Source organism: Lepisma saccharinum, chromosome 10 (genome assembly GCF_977018435.1).
Source record: "Lepisma saccharinum chromosome 10, izLepSacc3.1, whole genome shotgun sequence".
NCBI lineage: Eukaryota > Metazoa > Arthropoda > Insecta > Zygentoma > Lepismatidae > Lepisma > Lepisma saccharinum.
The window spans coordinates 4185936-4198209 of NC_139238.1; the positions used below are offsets into that span (position 1 = coordinate 4185936).

General features: G+C 38.6%; 1 protein-coding gene across 1 annotated transcript in view; it reads left to right on the forward strand.

Annotated features, from left to right (window-relative positions):
• Mip (Myoinhibiting peptide precursor) overlaps positions 1-12274 on the forward strand; it is a 196920-nt gene that overhangs the window by 133678 nt on the left and 50968 nt on the right. The window contains exon 2 of the mRNA XM_083130281.1: positions 2063-2328. Coding sequence (XP_082986407.1) covers positions 2074-2328 — 255 coding nt within the window. The 5' untranslated portion in view covers positions 2063-2073. The remainder of the gene's footprint in view (positions 1-2062; positions 2329-12274) is intronic.

Consider the following 12274-nt stretch of genomic DNA (forward strand, 5'->3'; position numbering starts at 1 on the left):
TTAACTTCCACGGCGCCCTTTGCTAAGTTATCACCTTTCGCCATGTTATTTACATAGATTACGTCATCTACGTGTATAAAATAGTCTACGTGTAGACTATCGTTGTTTGCGCGTAGACGCACATCACTGCTGCACATAGGTTCCAAATATTCTTCTTCTTGAGGTATACAGGCACTATAATTCAAAGACTTGAGAATATATGTGCATCAGTTTTGGGTCTATGCAAAAATGCAGCAGACTTGTGCAACTTAACATGCAGAAACCTACTAAACGACGTGAAGATACAGGTCTTCATTTCTGGGGCGTGTAATAAGCTTTCAATTCACACGATCACCAGCTCTGTACCGAATGAGACTCAAGGGCCTCCCCGATGGCGCAGTGGTAGCGTCATCAAGGGGTCCCGGGTTGGATAGCTGGTGGAGACACAAGTGATTCAGATCCCACTTGAAACTGTAGGTCCAGTCCCGATTAGCCTTACTGTGTATAAAGTGGACTTAAAACACCAAATCAACCAATCAATCGAATGAGACTCGAACGTTCCCCGGAGAGAGGTCGGTCTGACGCTCGAACTAGGCAACGCAGCCCGGTTGACATTGCCACACAGTGACTTTTGTCCCGTTCTCGCCTTGCTTCCCCACGAGTGGCACCAGAGCAATTCTACCCAGCCGCCTATTTGGCCCTAGGCCGGGAGCGCACAAACAAAAGGCTGCGTGCGCTCGTGGTTACAAATGTATACCACGAGCGCACAAAATCCATGGCGATGTTGCCACGTTGCGTCAACTGTTTTTGCCTTTCGAGGGACCCCGGATTGGTCCTTATAATGGCTCCGTGGTCACATTCTACACCCTCGATTTCGAGTACATTTCAAATATTTTCGTCAAAATATAAGTTTCTTATAAGAAAAGGGTGTTTCATAATAGCGCGGAAGGTAATTTTTTCACATCTACGTGCTACGAAACTTACGTTTTTGTAATATTAAAATTCCTTGCGTCCGTAACGTCAACACGGTTTTTGACTTGTGGGATGGGATAATTTGCGACTTGTTAGGAACGGAAGGGGAGGGTAGTGTTCTGTGGAAATGGACAACAAAGACATTTAACATACGACTTAACTTCGACCCGCAATTCAGTGCCTGGCCTTGGGATAAAGAGGTAAGTTCCCTTCTGAGGTTTAATTTTTTGGTAAAAATAGTGTTCGGCAGGTGGCTCCGGCCAGTTTCTAACATGCCTTCCAAAGGAACTCTATAGAGAAAGGCGGGGTCGCGGTAGCGGTAGAAGGCGGTAGGTTTATTACCCCAGAGGAGGAGCACGGAATCGGCGGGAAATTTGGAGCCAGCAATTTATATGAAATATCTTTGGGTATATCCCTGAAAAACCGAATTTTATATATATCCATCGGTACGAAACTAACATGGCCGCAAGTACAGTTCCACCTTGCAACTCCAAACGGATATATCTCAACTTTCAACGACTGTACTTGTTTCCGCGCTCCAAAATTTTGTTCTTCAAAATTTGCAACACACAATTTTCATAAAAAAAATCCTTGCGAAATCGAGGGTGTAAGATGTGACCACTGACCCCTTATAATTTCTCATATTATATATCATATATTATGTGAATGGCTATATTCATAACACCCTATTCCATTTAAAGAACCTCACTATCTCATAAAGAATTTGGCCTCGTAAGACGGGCAATGCATCGCTCCAGAAAGAGGGAGACACCAGCAGACCCCAGAGACATAGTCAAAGATAAACCTAACCTAACCATTACACAATCATAGATGTGGCAACGCAGCATTGGATGTTGTGCGCTCGTGGACTACACCCGCCTATTTTCACGACCGTGCGTATAGTTAAAAAACAAATGAAGGTTTTCATTTTTACTCTCCCTTGTACTTTATCGGTTTCCATTCCTTGTGAAGCACTAAGAATGCATCAACAGAGATCGTTGCATAGATTCGAAAATTACAAATTTAACTGTGTCAATTGCTGCATCAACTTGAATTTCGATTTCTCTGTGATGCATTGCACCTGACAGAAACTCTCTTTCCCTTTTTTCAGATCTGTGGAACATGCAGTATGTGGTGAGAGGCTCATTGCTGTGTCTCGTGGTCGCTGCCTCCTACTCGCAAGGTGACCCTAGTCCTGCGGAGCATGGTGCCCCACCAGAAGCGGTGACGTCAGGCCAGGAGGACAAGAGGGGTTGGTCGGACCTACAACAGGGATGGGGCAAAAGGGGTTGGGACGATTTACAGCACGCCTGGGGCAAGAGGGGCTGGAATGACCTGCAGGGAGCCTGGGGAAAGAGGGGCTGGAATGATCTGCAGGTAAGTCTACATCCAAGGATAGCTATCAGTTTCTTTGATGTAATGTAGTGCTTATTCAGTTGTGTGTTGAATGTGTCATGAACATGGACGACGTCAGAATGTTATGCGAAGGAAAGATCGTTAATATAACCTTGAATGGTATAAATCTATATATACATAAATGGATGGATGTTTGTGGGTGTGTATGTATGTTTGTTCCGGCATAACTCTCGAACGCGTGGAGCAATTTCAACCAAACTTGGTACACGTATCACTTACAATCTGGAAATAATACTTTGGGGGTAAGACACCCTTGGCATCACTAGGGATGGGGTGGGAAGGGGTGGGAAGGGGTGACATGTAAAAATAATCGAAAACGACCGATATTACACTCAGCACAGACATCCGTGACTCTATGCAATCCCGCACAACGATAGTGTTTCTCGGGTTGTCTAACATTCAGGCTGATATGACTTTGTGTTGCGAAAACGACTGATATTAGTGTGGAATCCATAGTTTTCGTGACACTCCCAATGCGGTTCAACTTCACGTTCATCACCTATCGGCATGGGGGGTGAGAGGGGGTGAAAAATAAAATGACACGAATGACCTAGATTAGTCTCGAATCCATAGTTTTCGGAGTCACTAAGCTAATTGGTGACATTCACGATCACATTTAAAATTAGTTACATTTTACACTATAGTTAGAATTCATTATTTTCCTGTCTAATAGAAGATTGGGATAAAAAAATCAGCTAGTAATAAATGAATTATTATTATAGAATAAATATAAATTATTTGCATTGCTAACATATTATAATTATCATTCTTGGGCATTTTTTTTACTAGAATACATCAGTGAATAACCTGCACATCTGTCTTTCTTTTACCTTTCACATTTTCATATTCACATTTTTCACAAATAAACAGTAAATCTACTTAATTGATAACTTAACCGACCTCCGTTGGAGAGTGGTTATCACAATGCGCTACGACGCCAGGGGTCCCAGGTTCGAATACATGTCTTGGATATGGGTGTTTTTTGTGAGTGACCCGTCATTAATTTCATTATATAACTTATCCTCATCGTCGCGAATAGCCAAAAGTGGCTACCAGTAATACCAGTTAATTTGATCCAGGACTAAGTAACAATTACTTATAAAATAACAGTAATTCTGAGTTACTTTCAAAATATAACTTTCCAAACAGTGGTCGAAATTAACTTTTAACACACACCCCTCCCCCTGGCCCACAATTCCAAAACCTGACTGCGCCACTGACGATTTGGCTGAGAATACAGGCGGTAAATGATTCGCAAGACCAGATGCCTTTTAACAACTGCTCTGGTTTTTTCTTTCTTTTTTTGGAGTTTCGCATTTCTCCCGTAAAGCGGCATCAAATGTCCATTACTGTGAAACATGGCACCCAATCGGTGGCTTTACGATCGGCTTTTGTTTGCGTCTGCTGAGTGCTCGGCGGGATCTCTTCAAATAAATGAATATCGATTCATCCGGAGGAAGTGGCTTTCGGGATTAAGAGGGCAGAAGTCTAGATTGAAAAGAAATGTAGGAGAGATCGAGTGTTTTTAGTAATACACAGTGTATTAATCGAACCGCCTTTACTTCAACTGACCAGGTACTTCTGGTGAAATGTTATGCAAAAAATGGTTGTTACTAGGGCCCGCATAATTTGGATATTGCATATGCAAATGCATATTTAAGGATTTTTAACTAAAAATGCATATTTCATATGCAGGTGCATATTTGTATGAAACTAAGTTGATGTTGTGCATATTTTTGTACCCACAATCAACACCGAGCGAATACTGTATTTATTTTTCATCTCCTCGCTTCTGTTTTCTTTTTCTGTCTTTCTTCTTGCCTTTTTCCTGGATTGTATGAAATGTGGCAAGTACGTCATTCTCACCTCTACAATCGACTAAGCTGGCAACGCCGCGTGTAACTTTCTTATCGCAAATGGACAACGTGTGGATGATCTGAAACTTGATGTGTCTGACTTTGTTGCCCTAAAATACAGTCCACTTGTATCTTACGAAGTGGGACGTGTCTTTTCTGAATATAAGACTATTCTAGCTGAAAACAGAAGGAATTTCAAGTTCGAAAATTTGTTATCAAATGCAATCATGATCTTGATCTGTAGTGTATTGTGTTTCATCTAACGCAGAACCATATTAATTGAAAAAAATCTGTGTAGCGAATGAGCATTCAGAATAATGCATATTCATTGGCTGCCATGTAATCTTTCATAGTTTGTAATATACAGACAGCATTTATAAATTGAACAGGTTTTTAAAGTGCATATTTAAGTGCATATTTTACATTTTTAGTGCATATTTTGAGTTTTTTAGTGCATAACTATCCGAGCGCTAGACGTGCATATTTTACACTTTTTAGTGCATATTTGCATGCATATTTTGAGCTTTTTAGTGCATAACTATCCGAGCGCTAGAAGTGCATATTTTACACTTTTAGTGCATATTTGCATGCATATTTTGAGCTTTTTAGTGCATAACTATCCGAGCGCTAGAAGTGCATATTTTACACTTTTAGTGCATATTTGCATGCATATTTTGAGTGTTTTTAGTGCATAACTATCCGAGCGCTAGAAGTGCATATTTTACACTTTTAGTGCATATTTGCATGCATATTTTGAGCTTTTTAGTGCATAACTATCCGAGCGCTAGAAGTGCATATTTTACACTTTTAGTGCATATTTGCATGCATATTTTGAGTGTTTTTAGTGCATAACTATCCGAGCGCTAGAAGTGCATATTTTACACTTTTAGTGCATATTTGCATGCAGCATATTTTGAGTTTTTTAGTTCATAACTATCCGAGCCCTAGTGGTTACGAATTGGAAAACAGCTACACATTCGGCAGTCATTGCATATTAGTAATCAGAGCCGGCCCTAGGGAGGGACAACTGGGGCACTCGCTCGAGGCCCCGCTATTCAGCGAGCCCCGCGCCAGACAAAAATAATTATTTGTTTCTTAAGAGTTTATAAGACAATGGTGTTTCCAATCTATTACAGGTGGTTCTATTTTAGGATGATTAATTTTTCCATAAATTTCTATTGTTATTATTCCATTTCACTTAAGGTTTGTATTTTAATCTCACTTTCCCTGACGTGATTGGATTATTTTGACACTTAAAAATATCCAAAATTGTTTAAATCATATTTTAAACCAAGTACTACCTACAGAAATATCATGTTGAAGTATTTGAAACCAAATTAGTTATTATGCATTATTCGTTTAATTATAGTGTGACGTCACGTAGCGAAACATAAAACAAAGTAAATTCAGTACATCTTGAAAATTCATCGAAAAGTAAACAAAAAAGAGTTGAGGTACAGAATTCTATTGGATACAGGGTGGATGAAAATCAAGATTTTTATTTAAAAAATCATTTTGGATGATTTTTTAAAATTTAAATCTGATTTTTTTTTTTAAAAAAAAAACATGCTTATAATTCATTGCATGGTTTTTGACACCACACATATAGATATATGTTTTTTTTCTTATAGAAAACCTTTTCTCTAGTATACGTCCCTGTAAAATATTTGAACAGTTTGATTAAAGAAAATAAAAAAAAATATATGTAAATATACATTTTTCTGTTTCTGATACTGTACATGTGAACCTACTATGGGAATGTTTATTTAGTGTGTTAATGAAACTATAATAATTTCACTAACTTTTCTTCCAGCGGAAATATAATATTCTGATAGTAGCTACTCTATAATTGGAACTTCAAATATTTTTACCGTCTTTGTATCTCAATTTTGGCAAATTTTCAAATGATAGTTTGCAAAACATTAGCTGCCATGTTTATTTACAGTTTAATGATTTTTACGGTTCAACATGATTAGTATTTTGCATATTTTCCTACACAGAATGTTTGCTAAAAGTTATTGAATTTTAAATCAAAAGAAATGAAAGTCCGTTTACAGTTCACACATTAGATTTCCTTTCGTATGAGCTTCACTCCATCACTACATATATTCTGTTTCCTTTCTTTTCTTCTTCTTAGTGCCTAATAAACACCATTAAATGATTACAAGATTAATGTACTTACACGAAAAGTGATTCTGATATCTACGAACTCCTTATGTACATTATTCTATATATAATTTCTTTAAAGTGATATAAATCAATGTTTTTTCTTGAATCTTGATTTATCTGATTTACCTTAATCCACCTTCATTGGATATGATTTTAAATGGCCTTTTCGTACGTAAAATAGTAGTAGTAGTAATTGAACATACCTACTTCAATAATTAAAGGGAATAAATATCACACTGGCACATCGGAAATGAAAAGAAAAACTGGTACTATTATCGTATGAGGGAAACACCTACGAATCATACATTTCGTACTTCTTTACATTGCTAACGTGTTATTTTCGAATGTGGAACATTTCCTAAAGTGAAATAATGCATATCAATGTCTATTTCTTAGATTTACGAGTACTTACTGTTACTTGTTGTTTCGAATCTGTAACACCTTACGGCCGTGATAGCGTACTGGTTTAGGGTGCGTTGTGAGAGTGTTTTGTCGATTTATGCAGTGTTGCAAACTCGTTCACCGGAAAATATCTACTTTCGTGCCCGGATTTGAAATTATGCTAATACCTCGCAAACCATTGACGTTAGCCTCACAAACCATTAACGTTAGCCCCACAAACCATTGACGTTAGCCCCAAAAACCATTTTCCGTTAGGTTAGGTTAAGTTAGGTTAGGCAAGCATAGTTTAAAAAAAAAATTAAAAATACTCGACCCGTCATGTTCTAGTGAAAACTCGGCGAGGCTGAAACACTGGCTACGGGGTTGCATCATCTTAACGCACGGAACATTGCGCTCTCCTGCAGAAAGCAAATGGCGGGAGCAGAAACAGCGTGTCGGACAGAGATTTTCGCAGAAAACAACACGCATTCATATTAAAATGGATCAAATCTACATTCAGGAACTTCCACAACACTAAAGAAAATGATTTCCGTAAGTACTTTCTCCTGTAAATTTGAAGGAATCCGTTTCCCTCGTACGATAATGTTACCGAAAAACTAATTTAGGAACTTTCATTAGACTCTTGTAATTCTTGGCTTGAAACTTCCAACATTTTCAGCTCCTTGATCTTAGATAATAATAAGAAACACACAAATCAACTGATTATTAAATGCGATAATGTTCGTATTGTGATTACATGCGACATCTGTGTTCTGACTAAGGAACTAAAAGTATCTGATTTTTGAAGACCTCTGAAAAATTTTAGTTATAGGTCCCGAGTATGTCCCAAGACATATAAAAGCGATGGACAATCTTTGTGTGCAGTTTTCTTAGTACGTGCTACGCTGAAGTGTTGCAAACTGCAACGTTTGCTTTCAAGGCTCGGTAGGGTCTTGGGCAGACGCCAGCGAGGCAGGTTTCTAAATTTCCTCTCCTTTCGATAAACCTCTATGATATTCCAAAATCTTAAAAATTACATCTGCTTGGAATTCCTTCCAGAGCAGTGGTTCTGTACCTTTTTCTGTCCGGGACCCACCTTGAAGGACATTAGAGTTCATGGGACCCCTAAGTATGGGTGCCGCTACAAATACTTGTAGGGTTGTGCACAGTGATGTGCGTAAACAACGATAGTCTACATTCTACACGTAAACTATTTATACATGTAGATAACGTAATCTATGTAAACAACATGGCGATATGTGAAAACTTAACTAAGGGCGCTGTAGAAGTGAAACAAAATTACACTGCGTATCAGTTGCTAATGTGTGAGAAAGACCTTTCATGCTCTTCCTTGCAATTTTAAACAATTTCTCACGTAGGAGAATAGCTTAACATAGGAAATATTCTAGTGTTTTGTGGGGAAAGAACTACTTTTGCATCACGACTGCCATCTGTTGTTGTGTTTGTATACGATTTATTTTCTTTCGAAGTTGGTTGAAAAGAATAGAGAAACTTTGTTCTAAATAGGATTTTTGTCAGTTTGTTACGAACAAATATAGTTGAAAATGTCACTTTCCTTTCATGAAAGCCTTCAAAATTATTTTTAATGTACTTTAGATTGTCTACGTAGTCTATGTAAACTACCACCAAATGTAATATACGCGTAGATTACGTGTATAGAATGCATGTAGACGTAAACGTATAGTGTACGGCACATCACTACTGCACCCAGCTTGTAATCATATTTTTGCTAAAATTCCTTACTTTAAGAAGGCCTCTTTTACGCTTGTTAAACAAATTATACATACTTCATTCTAGAAAAGTAAATATGTACAGTATGTATGGTTTTTGAAACATAGTAAATACATTTTGGAGCTCGACTACGCGATACACCAAATGCTTCCGCGGGACCCCAGTGGGTTGCGCCCCTTAGGTTGAGTGCATTCAGGTGAATCTTCGTGTTGCTTGATTTCGCTGTTGCTTGGATATTCACAATAGTTTCGGAGCTACGTAAGTCTAAACTATAGGTCAAGTCCCGATTAGCCTTTCTGTGCACAAAGTGGACCTAAAAACCAAACAGGACAAATGGGATACCTGATCAGCCTATCTCTCCATAAAATTGACTAAAATTAGGTTAATCAACGTCGGCACTTTTTCGCTAATCGCGACAATGATGGAAGTGACACTCACGAAGAGCATCCATGCCAAGGACGGGATTGCAACACGGGATCTGTGCCGTCGCGGCGCGCTGCGCTAACCACTCCGCCACGGAGGTCAACCAGGACATAACAAAACAAATAAACCAAGCCAACTATGCGTTCTCGCAGTACAATGAGAAGCAGGAAACCGCCACAGAATAAACAAACCTCAATACCAACTTGGGTGACGAGAACCACAATTGGAAATTCTACACCAAGTTCATTCCGGCAATCGTGTCTGTGCATACACGGAATCAATTAAAGAATCGACGCTTTTGGTGGGAGAAAAATGGCGCCGACTTTTGACCTTTCACCGGAGACTTTCGGGGTCAACACGCGAACGACAAATGTTGAAATGTTTACATTCGATCTCCGGGGGAAACCCACGGCTAGGAGTTTTGTATGGAAACCCGTCCACAGCACATTTTTTTTTTACGTGGACAATTTCGAATCTCACAGTCCCACAAACAAAGTTGTAACGCATACCTCAGCACTTAAATCAATACTAGTTCACAGCTAGGCGATGGGATTCAAATTTCTCTTATAAATACGTGACCCTAATGCAATAAGAATATAGAGATATTTACCAAAAACTCAATATGCAACCAAGGCAGAATTTAATTTATTTTAAAACATAAACTTGACGTTACGTTAAAATGAAATAAATTCTGCCTTTGTCAGCATATTGAGTTTTTGCTTATCATGAATACAAGGCTAAATGGTGTTATCAGATACTCGTATATTTAGAAGTTAACTGCATCACAGAAAAATAAATACAGGGTGTTTATAATGAAAAAAAACACTATAGTGCAGGAGGCCTTAGAAAGATCGCTTCGCGGGCTTACAGCAGACGACAATATGGGGGTGTGTCTGCGAGAACCAATCAGGTCCGCGAATGAGCGAGCCCGGTTGCCACAGCTAGCTCGCTGCACCCTTCTGGAAGGGTGAGTGACCTCTGCCTCTTGCTACCTCGGCCTGTTTGTTCGGCTGAGGAGCAGACGACACGAGAGTATCGGCAATAGTGTGCGAGCGACGTCTGCTGTTAGCCCGCGAAAAGCTCTTTCTAAGGCCTCCTGCACTATAACACGTGTCTGAATAAAACATATCTGTTCGACATGTCTACCAAAATTCTCCACGCACAGCTGGAGACGTTTGACTATGTTCCCCTGAATTTGGCGCAGAACATTTCTGGGCCCAAAGACAAGTAAGCTGTACTAATCCGTTCGCGAAGATAATACAGATAACTGATTTTCACCACCTACACCTGTACTTTCAGAATATCCTAAAGGGTGAAGTCAAGTGGGTTTAGGTCCGGTGACCGTGGAGTCAATTCCACCGGTTTTCTCCTGCCTACCCATTTCCCAGGGAACAAGAAAATCCCATTCAATCACTTCATGAACACCTTGCATATAAATTACTTTCAAGGTCATCTTCTATAGTCTAGCGACCCTGTCAGATTGTGTTTGTTTTGTCTACAATTGTACGTCCTTCTACTTATGTTTCCGGTGTTTGAAGTGACGTTGTAATGTGATTTCAGTGGCGACGCTAGACAAGTTCGTTCGGATGCGTAACCTCTGCTTGTGTGGTCATATCTACTAAGATCCAATCTCATTCTCTCTTTCAATCGTTCCCCTTTTCTTTATTTCTTCATTTGCTTATTTCCTTCTTTCTTTCTTTCTTTATTTGCTTATTTCCTTCTTTCTCTCTTTTTGTTTCTCTCTTCATTTGCTTATTTCCTTCTTTTTCTCTTTCTTTGTTTATTTCTTCATTTGCTTATTTCCTTCTTACTCTCTTTCTTCATTTGCTTATTTCCTTCTTTCTCTCTTTCTTTGTTTTTTCTTCATTTGCCTATTTCCTTCTTTCTCTTTCTTTGTTTCTTTCTTTATTTGCTTATTTCCTTCTTACTCTCTTACTTTCTTCATTTGCTTACTTCTTTCTTTCTCTCTTTCTTTGTTTCTTTCTTCATTTGCCTATTTTCTTCTTTCTCTCTTTATTTGTTTCTTTCTTCATTTGTTTATTTCCTTCTCTCTTTCTTTCTTCATTTGCTTACTTCCTTCTTTCTCTCTTTCTTTGTTTCTTTCTTCATTTGCCTATTTCCTTCTTTCTCTCTTTCTTTGTTTCTTTCTTCATTTGCCTATTTCCTTCTTTCTCTCTTTCTTGGTTTCTTTCTTCATTTTCCTATTTCCTTCTTTCTCTTTCTTTCTTCATTTGCTTATTTCCTTCTTACTCTCTTTCTTTGTTTCTTTCTTTATTTGCCTATTTCCTTCTTTCTCTTTCTTTGTTTCTTTCTTCATTTGCTTATTTCCTTCTTTCTCTCTTTCTTACTACGTTAAATTCTTTCTTCTTCCTGATATCCGATTACACAGATTATCCGAATCAAATCAAATTATCCGAAATATTCGAATTATTCACATGTGAAATATACGGATATCCGAAAGAAGTGAATGTGTTCTATCGTTTATCCGCTTTGCAGGCTCTCTGTATATTCTTTTATTCGTCATGTTCAGATTTCTACTGTAAGGGGTCTCTAAAAATTCTTCATTGAATCTGTCCATTTATCCTTTTTACGGATTCTCTGCATATTTTTTTTTTAAATATTTACCTTTTTTTGCCTAAAAAAGATATCTGTTACTAAGTTCAGAAAAAATGCACCAAGTTTCCCGCGGAACAAAGAAACGTAGAATATAACATTTTCAGTTTGGTGTCCCGATCCGTATATTTGGTAATTATTTCCTTATTTGTAACGTACCATTCTTACCAGAATAACTTGCTGAACTTAGTAAATATCAATCTGCATAATAAGCAAATTATTTGAATACTATGGTATTAGTAATAACCTTATTACACTGAGATCCGGATTGCCTGTTGGATCATTAACGAATGTCGGATAATTTGAAATCTGGATATCCGTTACCCAGATTTTGTGGCCGTGTCCCTAGTCATCTAAAACCTTGGACGCAGCTCAGCGCTCCACTGGCAGCCTTCACCCCTTATTTTGCCACTGGACTCGTCCAGTTCGCGCACGCGCACTTCCGCAGATGGTCTCGACTGGCTCATACGAACCGTACATCCATATGCGTAACTTGGCGGGGGCAAGGGGGGCGCTTGCCCCCCAAAATTTTCAGGTTTATTAAAATTTACAAGTTACGGGGCATGAGGAGCAAAGTAATAAAGGTCAATATTTATGATTTCGCAAGCGTCACATTTCTTAGCAAATAATCCTGGTCGAAGATATTATTGGATGGAAGACTTTTCGAATCTCTTCCCCAAAATTAGGCCCCAGTTTGATTCTGTCCCCTCAAA